This window comes from Schistocerca serialis, chromosome 2 (genome assembly GCF_023864345.2).
Source record: "Schistocerca serialis cubense isolate TAMUIC-IGC-003099 chromosome 2, iqSchSeri2.2, whole genome shotgun sequence".
Lineage (NCBI taxonomy): Eukaryota > Metazoa > Arthropoda > Insecta > Orthoptera > Acrididae > Schistocerca > Schistocerca serialis.
In genome coordinates this window covers 586,516,694-586,538,330 of record NC_064639.1, presented here as the reverse complement: position 1 = coordinate 586,538,330, position 21,637 = coordinate 586,516,694, and the positions used below count along the sequence as shown (strand labels likewise).

Here is a 21,637-nt window from a genome sequence, read left to right as displayed (position 1 = left end):
ACATTTTATTACCGAAAAAACTGAGGTGGTTCAATAGGTTACTGCGCTGTATATATGGATAAAGCAGTTCGCGTGTGTTACTGACGCAAGATTTCGTATTTTTCAAATGAATGATTTCGCCAAGAAATAAAATGAGCAATTCATGAAAAAAATTAGAAACTGCCATTCAAGCATGATTCCACCACGCTGGAAATGTTAAAACCAAAAACTTTCCGCACAATAAATGAAAATTCAATGTGGCCTAATGTTATCGATCCTTATTGCATAAAACTACGTCCTGAATATAAAACTACGTCCTGAATCTCGCGGATAATACATGGATGGCTATTTAAAGCCAAAAGGCTTTCTCGGGGACTCAATACCATTACAAGTTGATGCAATTTTAGATGTTACAGACAGCGAAAATAACGATTACAATTCTTCAGTATTGGATTTCAATGCCGTAACTTTTGACGCCTCAGCTTCTCAATAACTATAGCCTTTGGACTCTCTTCATTTTGAATTGTGTAATAAAATAAACTTTATATTACAACAGACATATTAATCGTTTTTCAAAGTAATGATTTACTTTCCTTCACTTAGATTTATTAACCCTATTTTGTATATAACTTACGTAAAAGTTGAAAAGTAAGTGAATATTGTGTGTGTATTGTGTATTGAGCCGGGCCTAGAAACGACGGAGAGGCTTCGTCCCCGCCGTACCCCTCAATGGTTCTCAACCCACAACAGGCTACAGCAGTCCACTCACCCCACCGCCGCCCCACACCGAACCAAGGGTTATTTTGCGGTTCGGCGCCCCTGAGAAGATCGAGGATCATTCGCAAAGTTTAGACAGGCTATTAATAGTATTATTATTATTATAAATATTTTTGCTCCAAATGAGATTCTCGGCGGCAAGGTTGCAGTTTTTATCACTTTTTAAACACCATTATTATTTAAATAATAAGTATTATTAGTAGTATTATCATTTAAATTATAATCGTTACTGTTATCAATAAAAATATTGTTTACTCCTAAATAGATTCTCTGTGGTATAGAAGATCTGTCTCTCTATTACGCTGAGAAATGAGCATTCGCACTCTCTTTAACTCGGTGACTGTCTCACAAGCAATGTTGTTCGGCATATTTTTCTTTCACATAGGTTTCCTCGTTCAGTGTTTCTCTGTCGCGCCACACTCTCATACTCTATTACTGAAAATTAAAAGAGTGACAACCCTAAGATTTCCCTTGTTTTCCTAACCCGTCCCCATACCACATCGTCTTCATAATTACACAAGGAAACTTGATGATGGTAATTTATTCACAGATGTTTACCAGTTTCCTCCTGGCAACCTTTCATTATTGCCTGGAAAAAGGTAGGCAACTTTACTTTGGCGTTTCATTTACATCTTTTTCTCTTGATTGATGATACATTTTTTAAAAAACTGTATGAGACTAACTATCGAAAAAAGCCATTAGGTGACTTTTTAATTAAAAATAGCTGTGGAGAGATATGGGACGACAATCCTGGCACTTTTTTCTTATCTTTAACTTACACCGTACACAATATACATTTTATTAGGAAACTCGATTAGAGAAGGTTTGAGTTAAGTCGAGATCTTAAGACTACGTTTGGCGAGGTTGTGCAAAGAACTCCTGACCTCTGAATTAAGAATGTGACGCATAAATTTATGAGGAAACACAGCCCAATAGCTAGCATACCCCACCATCAGTAATTTACAAAGATAAATCGAGACTTTATGAAAGGAGAATGGCTTGGTGGAGAACTAACAACGTAGAGCGATATCCCCTACTGCTCCAAATGACATCGACAACATATGGACAGTTCTATGAAAAGAAATGTTCTTCCGCTCCGGTCTGAAAAGAACAGTCGATGTCATCGCTCATATGGACCAGAAGAGGTGTGTCGTACGCTTCTTCCGCGCGACATGAGCATACAACGGAGGGTGAAGAAAAACGTTCATAAGCGCAGTCTGATCTGCCTATTACACGCACATGTTCTTTACGTTACCGTAGTTTAATACATATCAGCAGCCTTTCACTGACAGGCGAGAGACAAGATCAATTAGTCTTCAGTCTTGTATTAGCAAGGAAATACAAGATCCGAACACTGGATGCTTTTATAGGCACTGGCGTTTCCGGCTTCGATGTCTTTTGGACAAACAATGTCTCACGACAGCACTTTAATGTCCGACAAATCGCAGGCTGGCAAAGCAAAGTCGTGCTTCGGTAGATTAGTTAGACGCCAACATGGGAGCTCAGTGTGTTCGGTCAGAGGATTAGCTGCTCTCTGTATATATATATATATATATATATATATATATATATATATATATATATATATATAAAAGACTGAGTGAACGGATCAACGATGAACCTCGACGGGTGTCAGGGGACGTCCGCCTCGAACAAGTGCAACGAAAAATAACGAACAAAATGAGATAAAAAAAGGTTGGTAGAGCACTTGCCCGCGAAAAGTAAAGGTCCCGGCTTGTAGCCCCAGTCCAGCACACAGTTTCAATTTTTCCCAGGAAGTTTCGTATCAGCGCACACTCTGCTGCAGAGTGAAAATTTCATTCTGGAAACATCCCCCAGTCTGTGGCTAAGCCATGTCTCCACAATATCCTTTCTTCCAGGACTGCTAGTTCCGCAAGGTTCGCAAGAAAGCTTCTGTGAAGTTCGGAAGGTAGGAGGTGAAGTTCTGGCGATAAGCAAACGTCTCGCGTTCGATTCCCGGTCCGGCACACAGTTTTTATCTCCCAGGAAATTTCAAAGCAAACAAGATTCCACGGAAGAAACTACATTATTCGTCACTTTAGCAAAAGTTATTCACGGCGAGTTTTTTAATCGAAGCCCCCTCTATCCGTCAGCCTTTAACGTAACGCAGGGCTAAAACTGAAAATTATGTGTATGTCACTGAAACACTTCCACTGTCTTAGGAAGGATAGCAGATAGTGGTCTGCATAACATAACCCATACCTCATCTTTTCTCTCACGAAACACATAGCCTACCCCACCAAGGGTTGTAAAATAGCCAATAAACGATGTCTATTGGGTCTGCACATCGAATCATTCACTAGGAAAAGCATAATTTAACGAAGTCACCAGACAGTCCCAGCGGAATGGCTCCGGAGCGAAATATTTTACCAGTCTACCTAAATAAACTCTAAAATTCTATAAACACTCCAGAAGAACGTGAAATAATTCGGCTTGGGAAAATGCGTGGGACGTTCGTTCAAGAATTCTCTCTTAAATTACTAATGTGAGACGAGTTTCAGTGCCATATTCTTCAATCCGCTAACGAGGTAGACCTTTTGGTTATTATAAAGCACAAGAGGCTTATAGCATTAGTTTAAAGCAGAGCTACAATGTTTTGTTTGATTTCGACAGAGATAATAAACCGATGTTTCGTATTCAGTCGTGCCCTTTGCAGAAGTGGAATCCTACTTAACCTTCTCTGATAGGCAACAACTACCTGCTATCCTCTGGCAAAAGAGAAGGGTAAGGACAATGTCACTGTCAGAGTGTCGAGCACAGGTCAACCAGACGAGCTCTATATTAGGCTCCCGAGAAAGATAATGTTGTTACAGTACTAGGAATGTTTCGAACGCTCATTCGACAAACACTACCGACCAACTGCATCGATCTTAACTAAAATAAGACAAAATATTTGCACAGTTGTTTTGGAGATCGTATTACACAACCTCAGAGTGGACTAGAGTGTTTCCGCATTGAGAAACATCTTCTCATGCTTCACACTTTGTAAGATGTACGATATACACGCACAGATAAATGTGATCTTCCTGATAGGCGTACAGATCGCAAGTTATCATTGCTAGACGCTGCACTGTTTAAAATCGCGCATTACATCGTCATTCCCTCTCGCCGAGTACATTTTTCATGTTTTCTTGTGAATGAAAGCAAGTAGTACCATAATCCCAAAATTATGTAATTCTATATTGCATGCTGTACCACAGAAAGTGACGAGCGTGACTCTTCCACGAACTTGACCTTTGAACACTCGTTTAAGATAACCTACTGCAGTAACCGTGGAAGACAGAAAACAGCGACGAATCCCCGTGGTTACAAAATGTTTTAGATGTGCAGGAGCACCACCGTATCAGGAACACTGAAGCCCATGGGCCATTAAATGCATCCTGAAGCGCGTTAATAAATTTCGGGAGTGCTGTCATAAATAAAATTAAAGAGTATTAGTAAATTTCTAGTTGTACATGTGACTTGTACATTCATTTTAATTGTATGTAATAAAATATTTTGAAAGTAAGAGTAAATAGATGAGAGGGCCGAAAATCATCGCTAATTTTCTCTTATACTTTCCCGGAGAAGGTGAAGAGTTGTTAGTATCTTGATGTGTAACGGGTTTTCACGTAAATTGGTGCTGCGAAGAAATTTTTGTCCTATGATAAATGTCGTTCAGAAATAAAACGTATGAGGTTTGCCGATGACATTACAGTTCCGTCAGAGACAGCAAAGGATATGGAAGAGCAGTTGGACGGAATGGACAGCGTCTTGAAAGGAGGATATAAAATGAACATCAACAATAGAAAAACAAAGATAATGGAATTTTGTCGAATTAAAGCAGGTGATGGTGAAGGAATTAGGTTAGGTAACGAGACACTTAATAAAAGTAGTAGATGAGTTTTATTATTTGGGCAGAAAAATAACTCATGATGACCGAAGTAGAGACGATATAAATGTATAGTGGCAATGCCAAGAAAAACGTTTCTGAAGAAGAGAAATTCATTAACATTGAATGTAGATTTAAGTGTTAGGAATCTTTTTTGGAAGTATTCGTATGGATTATTGTTATGTGTGGAAGACACACTCTCAGACGTCAAGGGACCACCAATTTAGCACTGGAGGAAGGAGAGAAGTGTGTGTCTGTGTGGGTGGGGGAGGGGGGAGCGGAAAGGGGGGGGGATATTGAGTAAGACCACGAAATGAATACAATTAGCAGATTTAGGTGGATGTATGTTGCAGTAGTTATTCTGAGATGAAGAGGATTGCACGAGATAGAGGCCTGAAGACCAAAACAACTACGTGTCGTTGATCTTTCTGTAATATTTATTCAGTTTAAGCGAGAGATGAACATAGATTAAACAGTAGTACTTCGCGTTTTAAGTAAGATGCAAGGAACTGCTCACGATGTCCTGAAGTTTACGCCCTTTTGCTGTTGTAACAACATTTGAGACTTTATCACGTAGAGCAGTCGTTACGCTCCTCAGTTAGGCACTTGCTTCGAAAATATTTTTGCCTCTAAATTCACGGGCTGAAAAGACTTGACAAGTAGCAGAAGGGTATTTTAAACATCCATGAATTAGTGTAATTAAACCCTCTACATTCCACCAAATGTAACAAGTATAGTACCTCAAAATAACAAAACCGAAAAAGGTCTCCCTACCCATGTTCTTTTACATTTAACAATCCGTACGCTGCATTTACTACGTATGACCTTTTGTAGGGAGCCACATGCCAGACAACCAATATTTATGTACAACTGCTCAATATTGTTAGAGTAGATAGCAGACTTCAAGAGAATTTGTAACGACGAAAGGAATGACAGTACTGCTATGTACAATGCCCGATAAATCCCCTTGCGTGGCTGCTGATAAGGTAAACCTACGTTGTTACATAAGATGGTTATCTGTCGCAGCGCGTGTACGGCCACGTAACAGTCTGCGGGTGTTGGCCACTCCGAGATAGGCGCTCTTCCAGCGGTTGGGCTATTCAAATCTCTAAGAGATCCCTTCCACGTCCCATGCTCTTCTGCAAACAAGTGTCTGAAATCAGCGTTTCCTTTTACTAAATCCACTAGAGTTTCAGTGTACCAGTAAGTTGAGAGTTACGTAGATCATTTTGTTCTTAACGCAATTTCTGAAACAGGAACATGTGGGGAATGTACATAATTGAAATCACCTGAATAACGTGCGTCAAATAACGCAGCACTAGTTGTCTCACTCTCGAAAGTTGACTGACAATTTGTTTGTTCTACAGAAACGTTAGCAGCATTGAACTACTGCTACTGAATACTTTTTTAAGCGTCAATTTTAGACCTTTAGAATAATGCAAAATTTGGGATGCGGCTTTTTAATTCAGTTTCCACTCTCAAAATACCACGGGTCGCCATACGTTCATTCCAACTCAGCTCATTCTTATAATCCGCAGCTCATGGTCTAGCGGCTAGCGTTGCTAGCTTTGTATCATGAGGTCCCGGGTTCGTTTCCTGGCCGAGATTTTCTCCGCCCGGGGACTGGGTTTTTGAGTGCACTCATCATTTCATTATCATTCGACAAAGTGGCGTGACTGGACTTTTTTACGGGCGCTGATAACCGCGCAGCTGAGCGCCCCAAAAATCAAATATCATCATTCTCTCAGCTTCACTCTCATTCTCCATCCTTATTTTTCATACGACATTGCAGTGGTTTTGTTGTTAAGAAGAACTATGGAATGTTCCTTCGAATAGGCATGCATGTCCGAAGGAACGTTGCATAATTTTTCTTAACAACACAGGCACTACAATATCACATTTATCCGCCGATATCAGGCAGCGACTTTCAATCAAAATGTCTTCCCCGTTTACGGAAATTGCATTATGGGTGTACTAGTAAAGGCTTTGACGCAGGAACGACGACATATGGAAGTTTGGATCTGACCGTGAATCGTGCTCGGAAAGCCAAAGCGGTTAAGGCGGCCGCTCGCGTAAAGGGGGAAATCCGGGTTCGAGCCCCGGTCTGACATGAATTTTCCGTGTCGTCTTGCCCTTATACGGCCGACTGTTGTTCATACATTTCATGATTCTGATATAAGACACTTGTGGTCTATGTAGCCGGGAAACAGCCTTAAATAGGCCTACAAAAGCCATCTAAACTTCCGGCCTAGTCGGTAAAATATTTTAGTTTTTATTTCGTTAACAGTAGTTTAATATTTACCGTGAAGGTGGTGAAAGAAAAAAGATTTTTGTACATGTTATGCAAAAATTACTTTGGTTAGAACCCGATCTAAACTTATACAAGAACAGTAACTTTGTCTAAAGAAGGCCAGAGAAGCAAAGCGGTTTTAATTGCTAATTTTACGCTTTCATGATTAATAAAATTTTGTTATAAAATTTACATTAAAGTCAGTTTTACAATTTATCAGTGCAAGAACAAAATGTGTTACGTACTCAAGGACGATTTTAGTGAGAAAAGGGCGTGAGCTTTGGAAGGTTAAGAACGAGCAAGCCAGTGGCGTATGAGGGAGAGAAGATGTTTATTCGAAATTTCGCGCGCGGCGTAAGGCCGTCGACACACGGAACGTGCATTCTAATGTGAATATTGAGCCGAAGACGCATGCTGGGGAGTCTTACCGAACGTGTAGAGCAATATCAAGCATGACAGATATTCTGAACGTGCGTTTGGACGTATACCAGTGAGATGGAAGAACGCCACTTCCGTCACATTCACGCCGTCTCTTTGAAGCTCTACCCAGTATGTTTTCCGTTTCAAAGCACCAGTAAGCTGATCGTCCGAAAAACCCTTCGTTTGTCCTTACGATTTGTTGTGATAAAATGATGTGGAACGGTATATTGGTGATTAAATAATTTTGAAACTGGAACTTGGCGTTATGAAAGTATAACGTTTCAAGGCAAAGTCACATCGAAGATCCATCAAAAACATATTTTTCTTGGTACGATTTATTGTAATTAAATGTCAGTAAATAACATCCGTCCGGTTAATGACTTCGGAACATGGTAATGTATAAGACAAGGTCACATCTCAAGTTCAGTGTAGCGTAATGATTAGAGACATAGTCACAAAATAATGCGTGATATGTGGCAGGTTCGTCTTTCATAATTTCCAAATGTTTTACTCTCCTCGCGTTTTCTAAAGTGTTTTGAGACTTTCTTATTAATTTAGTACAACTTTATTCTGTAATATTCCGTGTGTGTAGATATAAATGCGCTCTCTCTCAGGAGTGCGTATGTTCGATTGTCTTTATATACAAGAGCGCTTGAAACAGGAGACTTTGCACTTTCTTCTTTAGTCTTGTATTTTACATGTTCTAAAGGTTCTGTTGAATAGAAACGGCGACCATACAAGAATGATCTTAAGGTTTTACCTTACGGTTGTTAATTTGTATAGCACTATTTTTAATTGAATTGCCCTTATTGATTATATGTGGAACTTTCCTTTTTGCTTTACAACCTGTTCAGGGATGGAGTAATTTTTATTTATGTACAGCATACACAGAAAAACATGACAAGCACATGAGCAAGAGAAGAAAGTGTTTTTTAATAGAGTATTTTTTCATAAACAAACTGTGTGATTTGTGAGCCAGATACAGCCTACAGCTGCCGGTGGATGGCGAGGCGACCAAGTACACCACGTTGAGACACGCGTACCGTTTGTACAAGCCGCATCGTTCCTGAGCATTCAGCACCATGTTCAACTCGGCACGTGAAAGTTGACATTAGAATGCACGGTCCGTGTGGAGTCGGCTAAAGTATTAGGTTCGATTGCATTTGTAGGCCAATGTGACACTGAATGATTGTTTCCCTGCTTGACAGACCACAAGTGTCAAATATCGTTCGTCTCCACTTTCTCACACCACTGTGGTACGTTGTGTGCAGTTATCGTTTACACGGTATGTACACATACCGTCGACTCTAGATAATTTGACACTCTATAATTTGTAGCTCTCAATAATCTGAAATTTTTTCCCGATCCCTTAAAAACATTCGATAAACTGAAGGAAAATCAATGTGTTTTGTTTCTCTCGGAAATTTGATACTGTAGTTGCGAGTAGCATCTCGCTAAGACTTTACAGTTTGAAGTCAGGGCTCCCGCACTCTTTACAATTTAAAGTCCATTTCTCGTACTTCTGTGATTCCCATTACAGGCTCAGACCACCTGTCGTTTGTGTCTCCCGCCCCTGCCCCATTCCGTCTGCACTTTGCTTTCGTACTGTATTGTAGTTGTAGCGAATCTCTGTTTCTTCAAACTGTGAAACGCCATGAATGCTAGAAAGAACAAGAGTGTTTCAGTTATTGAAGAAGAGCTTATTATTGAAGCTGTGGATAGTGGAGTTTCGAAAAAAGATGTTGCAAAACAATTCGCTATTTTCCTCTTCACGTTATCGATTATTTTTAAAAATACAGATCGTGTCGCCGCAGGCGTCAGGCGCAGGAAGGGAAAGGTCGCATCAGGGCGCATTTCCCCATCTTGAGGAGTGGATGCTCAAGCTGATAAATCAGTGCAGAGGGCAAAACGTTACCGTGGGCTCTTTCATGCTGAAGAGACTGAAGGATTTGATGCAAGTGAGGGATGCCTCTCAAATTAAAAAGAAAAAAAAGCCACGCCGTCACGTTAGAAAACCCTGCGGAGAGAATGCCAGTAAAGACAATTCCCTTTGTACTGAGTGAATTGATCAACTGAAACAGCTCCCGAATGGCTACGACCCAAGCAACATATCCAACATAGACTAAACGGGTCTTCCTTGTCGCAACCCAGAGTCAGAGGCGAAAAGTATCATGGAGGAAAACTGAGCAAGGACAGAACAGTTGTCCTTCTGGCCTTTAACATGGACGGGTCTCAGAAGTTGAAACAATTCATAGCAGGACAAACGGCGAAATCACGCTGTTTCTAGGAAAAATGTCATCAGTCCTACCACTCTTTATAATTGCTTCAGAAAGTATGAGTTTACAATGCAGAGAAAAAATGTGGAACAGCCATTAGAGTCCCAAGAACTAACGAATTCAGTCCTGCCGGTCTCCATGATGGGAACTTCTACCCACTGCGGTGAGTTAACCTTTGAGGATTTCGTTCGTGTACACCAGCAGTAGCCAACCTCGTCCCTACCATCCACCACTGGTGGGCGTTCCAGATTTCACGGTGGGCGGTAGTGCTTTAAAAACATTTTCATTAGGTTTTCGAAAAACTTTGACATAAATATTTGGCATGTAATTATTATCATATGCTTTAACTAGCTTATATCAGTGAAGTTAGTTCCCCAGTTTATGAATCATCATTACTGCGGAACTGGAGGGCGGATAGAATATTTTACTACTAAGAGAGACACAAAAGTGGGCGGTAGATAAAAAAGGTTGACTACCCCTGATGTAGACAATGGCAACGATGTCCACGGTGTTCTAACCGATGCTGAACTGTTGGACTGTCAGGATGAGGGCGAGGAAGGTAACGAAGAGTAACCGCCAACTCGTCACATTGAGCGAGGCAATGTCATCTGCCCACACACTATGTTCCTAAGCCCTCGGAATGGAAACGAATAATGATTTCTTCTCAGCTCTCATCACCATCGAAAATTCGTTGGACAGTGCTAGATGGAAGTCTCTCTCTCAAAATAAAATTAGCGATTAATTTTCAAAATGACGTGTAATATTTTCATTGGTATGTTTTCCATGTATTATATGTAAGAACCATACTTGTCGATACGCATCCGACAGCATGCGCTACCAAATGTGTTCCTAAGCGCCGCGCATAAAAACGGGCTTTTTCTGGGGCTCAGACCTCAGATCCTAATTGTGATAGCAAGGTAGGTCAAGTGTACTGGATAACCCCTGGGCTAGGGACCTTTTGTATACCCACCAGAAGGATCATCTTATTGTAACTATCCTACAAGCACAGGGTCAATGTTTGAATATTACACATTTCCTCCTACTTAGGAAAATGGCGCAAATCGGTTGGTTGTTTTTTTTCCTTCTTTTTTGCATCGTATGTTGTGTTTGGTGCACCGTAAGGGGCTTATGGAGACGCCGTTTAGTTCATGGGTGGTTCCTGATAAAACGCGAAAAACATGTGTTTTGGGTACCAAAAACGAGCCGCGGATTCCAAGACAGCTATGTCCAGCAAATGGCTAAAATTCTTGCAATATATTTCTGAGATACCGATCTTGAAGAGGCTTGAGAATTTTCTTGATTTCTAAGATACCGATCTTGAAGAGGCTTGAGAATTTTCTTGATATCTTTATCCGTTTCCGAGATACAGAACTAATGATACTTGCATAAATAAAACGTGTACGTAAAATCCGCTGTGAGACGACATATAAATGATAAATTTAACGGTATATTATCTAGGCATTTATCTAGAAGCGTCACCTTCCCGTTTTGAAAAATCTTTATCCGTTATCGAGGGTCACCCCAAAAACATCGCTTTTGGTTACCAAAGCCGAGCAGAAGATTGCAAGACGGATAACACGCATTAAATATAAGTAATTTTTACAATATATTCGTAAGATACCGATCTCGGAGAACCTTGAAAATTTTCTTAATATATTCATTCATTTCCAAGATACGGAGGTTCGAGGTTATCTTACCTGTAGTCTTAAAATACGCACGTAAAATCCGGCGTGACGCGAAAACATAGTTTATAAAGTGATGTAGCACGGAGAAGTATGCTCCAAAGTGTCTTTGATATCGTCAGAAGAGCTCTGGGTACCCGATGTTGTACCACTGAACCACATGCAGCATTTTTGTACACGTTAAGTCCTGTCTGAAGTGTAAAATTAGTTTTGTGTTATTTCAGTTTGACAAACTGAACTATGAAAATTTTATATGAATATGACCGTGTAGCTTCTCCAGAATAAATGATAATTAATTGAAACCCTCAGCTGCCGACAGGTGTTGTTGATGTACTTCGATGGGAACAGTTGAAATTTTGTGCCCCAACCAGGACTCGAACCCGGGGTCTCCTGCTTACATGGCAGACGGTCTGTCCATCTTTTTTCTTTTCTATATCGTTCCTTGAATTTGTTCGGGGCGGACGTCCGATGACACCCGTTCAGGTTCTTTGTTGATACGTTCACTCAGTTTTTTTTTTATTACAGAGGGCAGCTAACTCTCTGACCGAGCACACTCAGATACCTTGTCGGCAAAAAAAAATGGTTCAAATGGCTCTAAGCACCATGGGACTTAACAGCTGAGGTCATCGGTACCCTCGAACTTAAACTACTTAAACCTAACTAACCTAAGGACATCCCACACATCCATGACCGAGGCAGGATTCGAACCTGCGACCGTAGCAGCAGCGCGGTTCTGGACTGAAGCCCCTAGAACCGCTCGGCCACCGCGGCCGGCGCTGAGCCGTCGAGGACACAGATGAAGAGCGCGACTGCTGGGACTTATCCCTTGCACGCCTACCGTGAGACCCACATTCCCAACTGTCCACAATCTCATACGTAATGTTCCTAATTACGTATGTAGATTGTGGACAGTTGGGAATGTGGGTCTCACGGGAAGCGTGCAAGGATAAGTCTCTGCACTCGCGCTATTCATCTGTGTCCCCGGTGGCTGAGATGGATAGAGTGTCTACCATGTAAGCAAGAGATCCTGGGTTCGAGTCCTGGTTGGGACACACATTTTCAGGTGTCCACATCGAGGTATATCAGGAACGCCTGTCGGCAGCTGAGGGTTTCAAATAATTATCATTTATGAAAATTTTACTGACCCATAAAGTTATTTTCGTATGATTGACCGTGCTCTGCTGTAGCAGGCGAAAGAAGGGAACCAGCGGAGAAATGCTCCTACCAGAGCACAAGACAGCCTAATACGCTCCTGTTTTTAGAATACTCTGACTGAAAAGTGGGGTAGCAAGAGCCTCATTCTACCTTCCTCAGCGCCTTTAAATATTCCCCAAAAATGTTGGCATGAGAACACATTCGCGCTTTTTTATGCTGAGAGAGAAGGAGCCAGCTTCAGTGGGAAAGACACAAAAAAGTAATAAATGCTGCAAAGAACGAAGGAGACAATGGCAGTGTGAGAGAAAGAAGGGGACTCAGTAACGGTGGAAGACAGTTGAGACTGACAGAACACTGCTAGCAAAAAAGTGAAGGAAAAGTGCGAGTGGCAGAGAAATAAAGAGAAGGAGAAAGAGGAATTTGGTGAGATCCAGTGATAATGGGAGACAGAGCGTGTGGCAATGACAACGAGCAGGAGAGAAGTAGTGATTGTGAGAAGCGACAACAGCAGTGGGAAGGAACGGATGAGATGGTAACACCGAGAGAGAGCAAGAGGAAGATAGCGACAGTGACAGGAGACTGTAGAAATAGGACAGAACGAAGAAAACTGTGGCTGTGAGAGAGGAGACAGTGACAGACACAAAGAGATAATAGCAATAAGTTGATCTGAATGAGTTGGTGAGGATGCACAAGTGGGAGTGGATGGGTATGAGCGACTTACAATGATGGACTTCTGGGTGTGAGCGAGTTGCAGTTAGGGGTGCTTGCGGGAGTGAGAGGTAAGTTGCACGTTAAAGAAACCGCAAATACGTTCGCATGGCAAAATTCTTGGGAAAATTTTTAAAGGTGCTGAGGAAGGTGGAATGAGACAGCTGGTACTCCACTTTTCAGTTAGAGTCTTTTATATAAACAGGAACATGTTCGAGCTCTTTTGCGCTGGTTTAGAGGATATCCCTCCTGAGAGCTTTTTTTGCTTTCTTTTCTTGTCCGCAGCTCGTGGTCGTGCGGTAGCGTTCTCGGTTCCCGTGCCCGGGTTCGATTCCCGGCGGGGTCGGGGATTTTCTCCGCCTCGTGATGACTGGGTGTTGAGTGATGTCCTTAGGTTAGTTAGGTTTAAGTAGTTCTAAGTTCGTCCCATAGTGCTCAGAGCCATTTGAACCAAGCCATTCTTTCTTTTCTTTTGCTTGTGCCTTTTTTCCCGCGGATACGCAGGGTCGGCATGGTTAATCGGATGTGGCAATGTTAGCTGAAGGGGTGGTCGGATGCCGTTCCTGCCGCCACCCCGTACTCCCCGGGAAGGAATTAACGTACCCCAACTGTCTGTGACTAGTGTAATCCATGGAATAGTACGAAAGTGTTCAGATGTCTGCGAGACGTGTAACTAAGGCGAGACATGGGGACCAGCCCGGTATTCACCGAGGGGGATGTGGAAAACCGCCTAAAAACCAAATCCAGGCTGGCCGGCACACCGGCCCTTGGCGGTAATCCGCCGAGCGGATTCGATCCGGGGCCGGTGCGCCTACCCGAGTCCAGGAAGCAGCGCGTTAGCGTGCTCGGATAACCTGGCGTGTCAATATCTCTCCTGAGAGCGTCAGGCACATTTTCTCTGGTGTTTCGGCAGATACTTGCAATTCTGTTTTGTAGTGTCTAGCTGGTATAGGCCCAAACAAACACTGCCTGTTAAGTCTTTCATGCGATGCCTACTATCAACGGAAAGCATCCGTTTGTGTCCCATTAAAAAAATGGTTCAAATGGCTCTGAGCACTATGCGACTTAACTTCTGAAGTCATCAGTCGCCTAGAAATTAGAACTAATTAAACCTAACTAACCTAAGGCCATCATACACATCCATGCCCGAGTCCCATTAAAAACAAAATGATTTTTAAAACGGAATTTTACCTGTTAATTCAATAGAGCGCTCCAAAATTAGTCTAGTGAGAGATTAATTTTGTTGGTATGTATAAACAGGAACAGTAAAACACAAAGAATAAACAGTACTCCAGCAGCGACAGCACTGCCATCATCTGTGCTGACTGCTACCGCCACGCAGCCGCGCTGCTCAGTCGCTTTTGGAGTACTGCTTATTCTTCGTATTGTACTGTCCCTGTTTATACATATCAATAGAATGAATATCACAGCATACTAATTTGGGACCGTTCTATTGAATGGGCGTTTAAAATTCTGTCTTATTATTTTGTCTGTAGAAAGACGTGATGACCAGTATCTATTTGGACCGACTCCAGCAACAACAAAATTGCTAAACACCAAAGGAAGTGCGCCTGACGACTCTTAGGACAGACAACCGGTATGTATGTATTACTTTGTACTTTATTGAAGTAAAGATGAGAGTAGATACGTATACACCACAATTTACTTTCAATCAAACTCTCGTTTATTTGCACATTTTCATCCGTCCCTCTCGGTCACTGGAACTGGCGGTAATCACCTGTCTGCGAGCCCGCAGCGGTCCCGCAGGAAGGAGACGACGTTGACCTGGTTGGAGTGCCAGCCGGGCGTGTCGCGGCGGCGGTCGTTGTGCGCCTCCATGGGCGCCACCTCCCGCTGCCAGCGCGCCGGGTCGCGCTCCTTAGCGAGCAGCGCGCGCAGCGGCAGGATGCACTCGAGCTGCGGGCAGCTGTCTGCGGGGTCCTCGACGGGCGCGAGGCGCACGCCGGCGCGCGAGAACTCGGCGCACTCCGCCTGCGCGTGGGCGGCCGCCGCCTCGCAGTCCGGCCCGCAGACGGGCCAGCCGCAGCGCGAGCACAGCGTCGAGCCGTCGTTGTAGGCGTAGCAGCCGAGGCAGCACAGCATGCTGTCCACCTTGGGCCCCACCGCCACCGGCAGCTCCGTCAGCACCTCGGCGCCCGGCTCCAGGTCGCGCGTCGCCACGGCGTACCTGCGGCCACGTGTCAGCCTTCACACTACAACACGTCTCTGCTCACCCACGACCACAAATCACGCCGTACAAAGAGCTCAGTAAAATTTGATATTGCATATACAGAACAACAGCGATGATGGGGTGAATGAATCACTAAGGAGATTCCTAAAGCAAAGAGTCTGCCAGACAAATGAAGCTAAGCTTCCAGAACACATGGTCACATGTCAATGTAACTCACTCCACATGTACAGAATGGGCGAGTATGTAAATTATTGGAACTGTAATTCTCTCCGACAGCTAGAACGACCACGAGAGTGCATTAGCGTTGTTCCTAATCAGTGTTGTTACCAGATCTGGTAGGTTCTTCAGGTTCTACAAGGGGAAGGAACAACCTCAGTTGCTGAATTGCCACAGTGAAAGATTGTTGTTGTTGTGGTCTTCAGTCCTGAGACTGGTTTGATGCAGCTCTCCATGCTACTCTATCCTGTGCAAGCCTCTTCATCTCCCAGTACTTACTGCAACCTACATCCTTCTGAATCTGCTTAGTGTATTCATCTCTTGGTCTCCCTCTACGACTTTTACCCTCCATGCTGCCCTCCAGTGCTAAATTGGTGATCCGTTGATGCCTCAGAACATGTCCTACCAACCGATCCCTTCTTCTAGTCAAGTTGTGCCACAAACTCCTCTTCTCCCCAATTCGATTCAGTACCTCCTCATTAGTTATGTGATCCACCCATCTAATCTTCAGCATTCTTTTGCAGCACCACATTTCGAAAGCTTCTATTCTCTTCTTGTCTAAACTATTTATCGTCCATGTTTCACTTCCATACATGGCTACACTCCATACAAATACTTTCAGAAACGACTTCCTGACATTTAAATCTATACCCGATGTTAACAAATTCCTCTTCGTCAGAAATGCTTTCCTTGCCATTGCCAGTCTACATTTTATATCCTCTCTACTTCCATTATCATCAGTTATTTTGCTCACCAAATAGCAAAACTCCTTTACTACTTCAAGTGTCTCATTTCCTAATCTAATTCCCTCAGCATCACCCGACTTAATTCGACTGCATTCCATTATCCTCGTTTTGCTTTTGTTGATGTTCATCTTATACCCCCCATTCAAGACACTGTCCATTCCGTTCAACTGCTCTTCCAAGTCCTTTGCTGTCTCTGACAGAATTACAATGTCATCGGCGAACCTCAAAGTTTTTATTTCTTCTCCATGGATTTTAATACCTACTCCGAACTTTTCTTTCGTTTCCTTTACTGCTTGCTCAATATACAGATTGAATAGCATCAGGGAGAGGCTACAATCCTGTCTCACTCCCTTCCCAACCACTGCTTCCCTTTCATGTCCCTCGACTCTTATAACTGCCATCTGCTTTCTGTACAAATTGTAAATGGCCTTTCGCTCCCTGTATTTTACCCCTGCTACCTTCAGAATTTGAAAGAGAATATTCCAGTCAACATTGTCAAAAGCTTTCTCTAAGTCTACAAATGCTAGAAACGTAGGTTTGCCTATGGAAAGTTATATTTTTTTTAGACAACATAGTTGTATGGAGATAAACAGCGATTAGTTTACTTATAGTCAATTATTCAAAATGACAGTCACAATAGCATCATTTATTTCGCCGCCAACGGGTTTCAACCCGCGATGGGTAGTGTTATTGGTTTCCATCGTAAATTTAGCTACGTGTATTTGTATATCACTTTCATTGTAACGAGTACTTTAACCTAAAGTTTCATTTAGAGCAATAGAATCTGCACTCCCATGTACCAAGATCTGTAACACCATTCGCTGCTATGCGTACCAGTATCGTAACGAAGTTACGGGCCAGGGTAGCCGCCTGTTCTGGTAACTGACTGGGGAATTTAGTACTCCTCGTCTATTTTTTTTCTGCTGAAACTATAAACTAGTGCCTTTGTGTGTTCTCTTGCATGTGCATTGCAAACACGTGAAGAAGCAATAAAAAGCAGACCAGTAAGCCAGTCCAGAATCTCATTTTCTTCAGGGCAATTTACACTGTAAAGTTGAAATATTAGTAAGTAATGATGTAGGTAATCTGCAAGCAATTAGTCAAAGTTACTTAAATAAACAGATTTTTGTACCCATTTGGCCGCTCGCTGGAGTCGTCACCCTGTCTGTGCACGGTTGGTAACTATGCATGGTTGGCTCTGCATGAGCTTAAATAACGGCCAACAACACGTGGGCAGACGGTAACGCCCTCCATGGTGACCAACGGTAGTTACATGCTTAAATTGTAAATTTTAAAGTTTGTTCCAGTTGTAATATAAAACATAGTAAATAATAAATAATATATCTATCATTATTTACTAATATTATAACTGTACAGTGTGAATTTCCCTGAAGATGACCCCATCGCGGGTTGAAACCGGTTGGCGGCAAAATAAATAATGCGATAGTGACTGACATTTTGAATAATTGATTATGGAAAGTTAGTTAGTTACATGTTCAATAAATCATTTGAACGATTCTTTTATCGAAATGACGTGGAAAGAGTCAGTTCACAGGATACACATACACGATTAGTGTTAACACTAAGCACAACACTATTTTTTTAGTCCTACTCATGAAACTACGTATAATCTTTTATTTTTTTATTTATTTTTTTACAGGGTGCCAATTAATGAAGAGAAATTCGTCAGTGGAATAGAAGCAATTGTTTAGGAGAAATGATTTTAAGTTAGATTTAAAACTTGCTTTCCTATCTGTCAGACATTTTACGGTATTGGAGAAATGATTAAAAGTTTTTTTTGCTGCATATTGAACTTCTTTCTGACTTTCTGATAGCTTCAGTAACGTGTAATAAAAGGTTATTTTTGCCTCTAGTGTTGTAGTTCTGGAACCGCGCGACCGCTACGATCGCAGGTTCGAATCCTGCCTCGGGCATGGATGTGTGTGATGTCCTTAGGTTAGTTAGGTTTAAGTAGTTCTAAGTTCTAGGGGACTGATGACCTCAGATGTTAAGTCCCATAGTGCTCAGAGCCATTTGAACCATTTGTTGTAATTCTGAACATAATTGTTCTTCCCAAATTGTGAAAGATTATTTGTGATGAATTTCATTGGCCAATACATGTATTATCACGGCGCAGGTAAAATGCCTAGCTCCTTGAAGAGATGTCTACTTGAAGTCTACGGGTGAACACCACATATTATATTTGCTGCTCGCTTTTTTGCAATCAGTACTTTCTTTGTACGTGATACGTTATCGCAGAAAATTATTCCTTACGACATTATTGAATGGAAATACGCAAAATATGAGAGGAGGTTAATTCTTTTGTTCCCAAGTCTAGCAATTATACGAAAAGCAAAATTAGCTGAACTTAATTGTTTGAGAAACTCAGTAATATGCTTCTTCCAGTTCAAGATTTCATCAACAAGTAGGCCCAAAAATTTGGAGCATTCTACTCTATTTAATGACTGCTGCTCATGTGTGACTGCCATTGTTTCTATGACTCTATTTGTTGACAGAACAGAATACAGAGTGTTTATTTTTTTTTAATTTAGGGAGAGTCCATTATTAGGAAACACTCAATAATTCTTTGGAAAATATCATTTACAATCTCTTCTGTTGCTTTCGCTCACATAGGGTGTATTATAATACTAACATCGTGTGCAAAAAGTACCAATTCTGCCTGTTGAATATTAAATGCAAGGTCATTCTCATATCTAAAGAATAGTAGTGGACCAAAAATTGAACCCTATGAGACTCCTTTTGTGATTTCTGTCCAATCACTAAAGCTCTCTACCCTTCCAACATTGTTTCAGTTATCTGGCACAATCTTTTGCATTCTGTTTGTTAACTGTGATTAAAAAACCACCAGTTTTATGAAACTTAAGTTTTTCTGAGAGAATAATGTGACCTACACAATAAAACGCTTTGGAAAGATCACAAAAATACCAACTGGCGATAGTTTACTATATAACTCTTGTCCTGTTTGACAAGTGAACGTACAAGTGGTATTGTCAATCGAACAACCCATCTGGAATCCAAACTGTGATAAGCTAAGTAAATTGTTTCTACTTAACTGTGAGACTGATCTTGAATACAATACTTTTTCGAATATTTTGGAAAAAGATGTAAGTCAAGAAATTGGACGATAGTTGTGTAACTACGTCTAGTCACTTTTCAGCAGCTGCATGCTTAAGCTGCCTGGAAAAATTCCCTGTGTCAGTGACACATCACGTATATCACTAAGGACCTTACTAATTAAATTGGAACAACTTCTCAGAGTTCTTTTTGACATTTCATCAACACCATATGAGCTTTTGTTTTTTAGAACCTTCTTAATTCTGTTAATTTCAATGAAGGATGTCGATCCTATTTCCAATTGCTTAAAGTTTTCTGGAATAACATTTTAAATATATTTTGTTGCTTTTTCACTTCAAACACTTAATCCTATTTTTGCTGCTACATTTACAAAGTGATTGTTAAAAGTACTCGTAACTTGTGAATTATCCATCAAACATTGTGATTTAGTTTAATTGTTACGGTATCTTGTACACCATCTGGCTGTCCTGTTTCCCGTTTGACAATATACCATAGCGTTTTCTTATTACCTCCATTATTTCTTTCTGTTAAAACGTGCATACTTCTGGACATTTCTATGACTTTCGTTAAAATACTATGCAAGTAATCTCGGATCTTGATTTCTTCTGATCTTTATATAAATTTCCGTCTTCCTCTTACATGAGAGTTTAGTTCACTTAGTTGTCCATGGCTTACTTGTTTTTTATTGTATCTTCTGGATAACATTTTAGGAAAGCAACTTTCAAATATTGCCGGCCGCGGTGGCCGTGGGGTTCAAGGCACTTCAGTCCGGAACCGCGTGACTGCTACGGTCGAAGGTTCGAATCCTGCCTCGGGCATGGATGTGTGTGATGTCCTTAGGTTAGTTAGGTTTAAGTAGTTCTAGGAGACTGATGACCTCAGATGCTGAGTCCCATAGTGCTCAGAGCCATTTTTTTTAAAATATTGACACAAATTTGATATGGAATAAATTGAATTTGACATTAACATCTCTTAAAATATTGTTTCCTGTTCTTTTTAACAAGCCTCATTGGTTTGTATGAACCAGTTAAATACTGAAAGATGCCACATTGTTTCTTTCCATTAACTGTGCACCATGATCAGAAAGTCCATTACCAAAAACGTGCATATTAATTGTTTCAACCTGAGCACTGTCTATAGAAATGTTATAAGTCAGTGTCCTACTATTTTGATCCACACGAGTTAGATAATCGACTACTGAAATTCTAGTTAAATTTTCCTTTGCGTATCTTTTAAGAAATCTGCACTAAAATCTTCAAAGCTACTGTTTCTTCTTGTCTGACAGGTAACTCGATAATGCATCTAGATTTTCCTTAAATAGCTGAAAGTTTCCTAGAGGGGATCTGTAGCCTGTTACAATTATCAGAGAATGTTCTGTCGTAAAAACTCACAAGTACACGCTTCTGATCAACACAAAAATTATTTATTTCAATATTTTTGACTTTGTGTCAAACTTTTACACACGTTGCAACTCCTCCATTTTACATGTTAGCTCTACACAAAAATGATGATAGTCGATAACCCCTGATATATAAATTCTCCATCCCTGTGGTTACGTGCTTTCAGAGACGCACAGAACTTCTGTCACTTCAGAATTTTCCACATCTTCTAGGCATATAATAAACTCGTCTATCTTGTTTTCCAAGCCTCTAATGTTCTGATGAAACAAATTAATTTTGTTTTTCTGGTTATCTTCCGTTTCAATTTCTTTCAGTACTGTCCATCCGCAACTTTACTCGAACCAAAAGAATTTGCCCCTTTGATTCCAATAACCACAGGGACATTGTCTTATGTGCTTGTGGCCCCTATTACACTTCGTGCAAGATGTTCAGCTAATCTTTCCTAGCCCCTCCAATTCAGGTGCAGGCGATGATTTATGTATCACGATATCTCAATTGCAGCAAGAGGCACTACACAGATACGACACTTTGTTGCAATCGAAACCAGTTCGCTCTGCTCTTTGTTAACAAGGCTAATATCTGTGTTAACCCAATTCTGATCATGATGCTCTAAAACCTGCACAAACACCATAGGAAAGTGTTCTCTTAGATCCACCAGCTCACTTATAATACTGTATTTTAAGTTGCTAGCAAGGCTGTTACCTGTAGTTCTTACATTAACTACCTTATCCCCTCCATAAAAAAAAAATGGTTCAAATGGCTCTGAGCACTATGGGACTTAACTTCTGAGGTCATCAGTCCCCTAGAAC

The 21,637-nt window shown here is 41.3% G+C and overlaps 1 protein-coding gene across 1 annotated transcript in view; it reads right to left on the bottom strand.

The window, feature by feature from the left end:
• Window positions 1-21,637, bottom strand: part of LOC126457607 (SET domain-containing protein SmydA-8) — a 266,574-nt gene that overhangs the window by 116,390 nt on the left and 128,547 nt on the right. Inside the window, exon 3 of the mRNA XM_050094057.1 lies at window positions 14,918-15,367. Within this exon, the coding sequence (XP_049950014.1) occupies window positions 14,918-15,367 (450 nt within the window). The remainder of the gene's footprint in view (window positions 1-14,917; window positions 15,368-21,637) is intronic.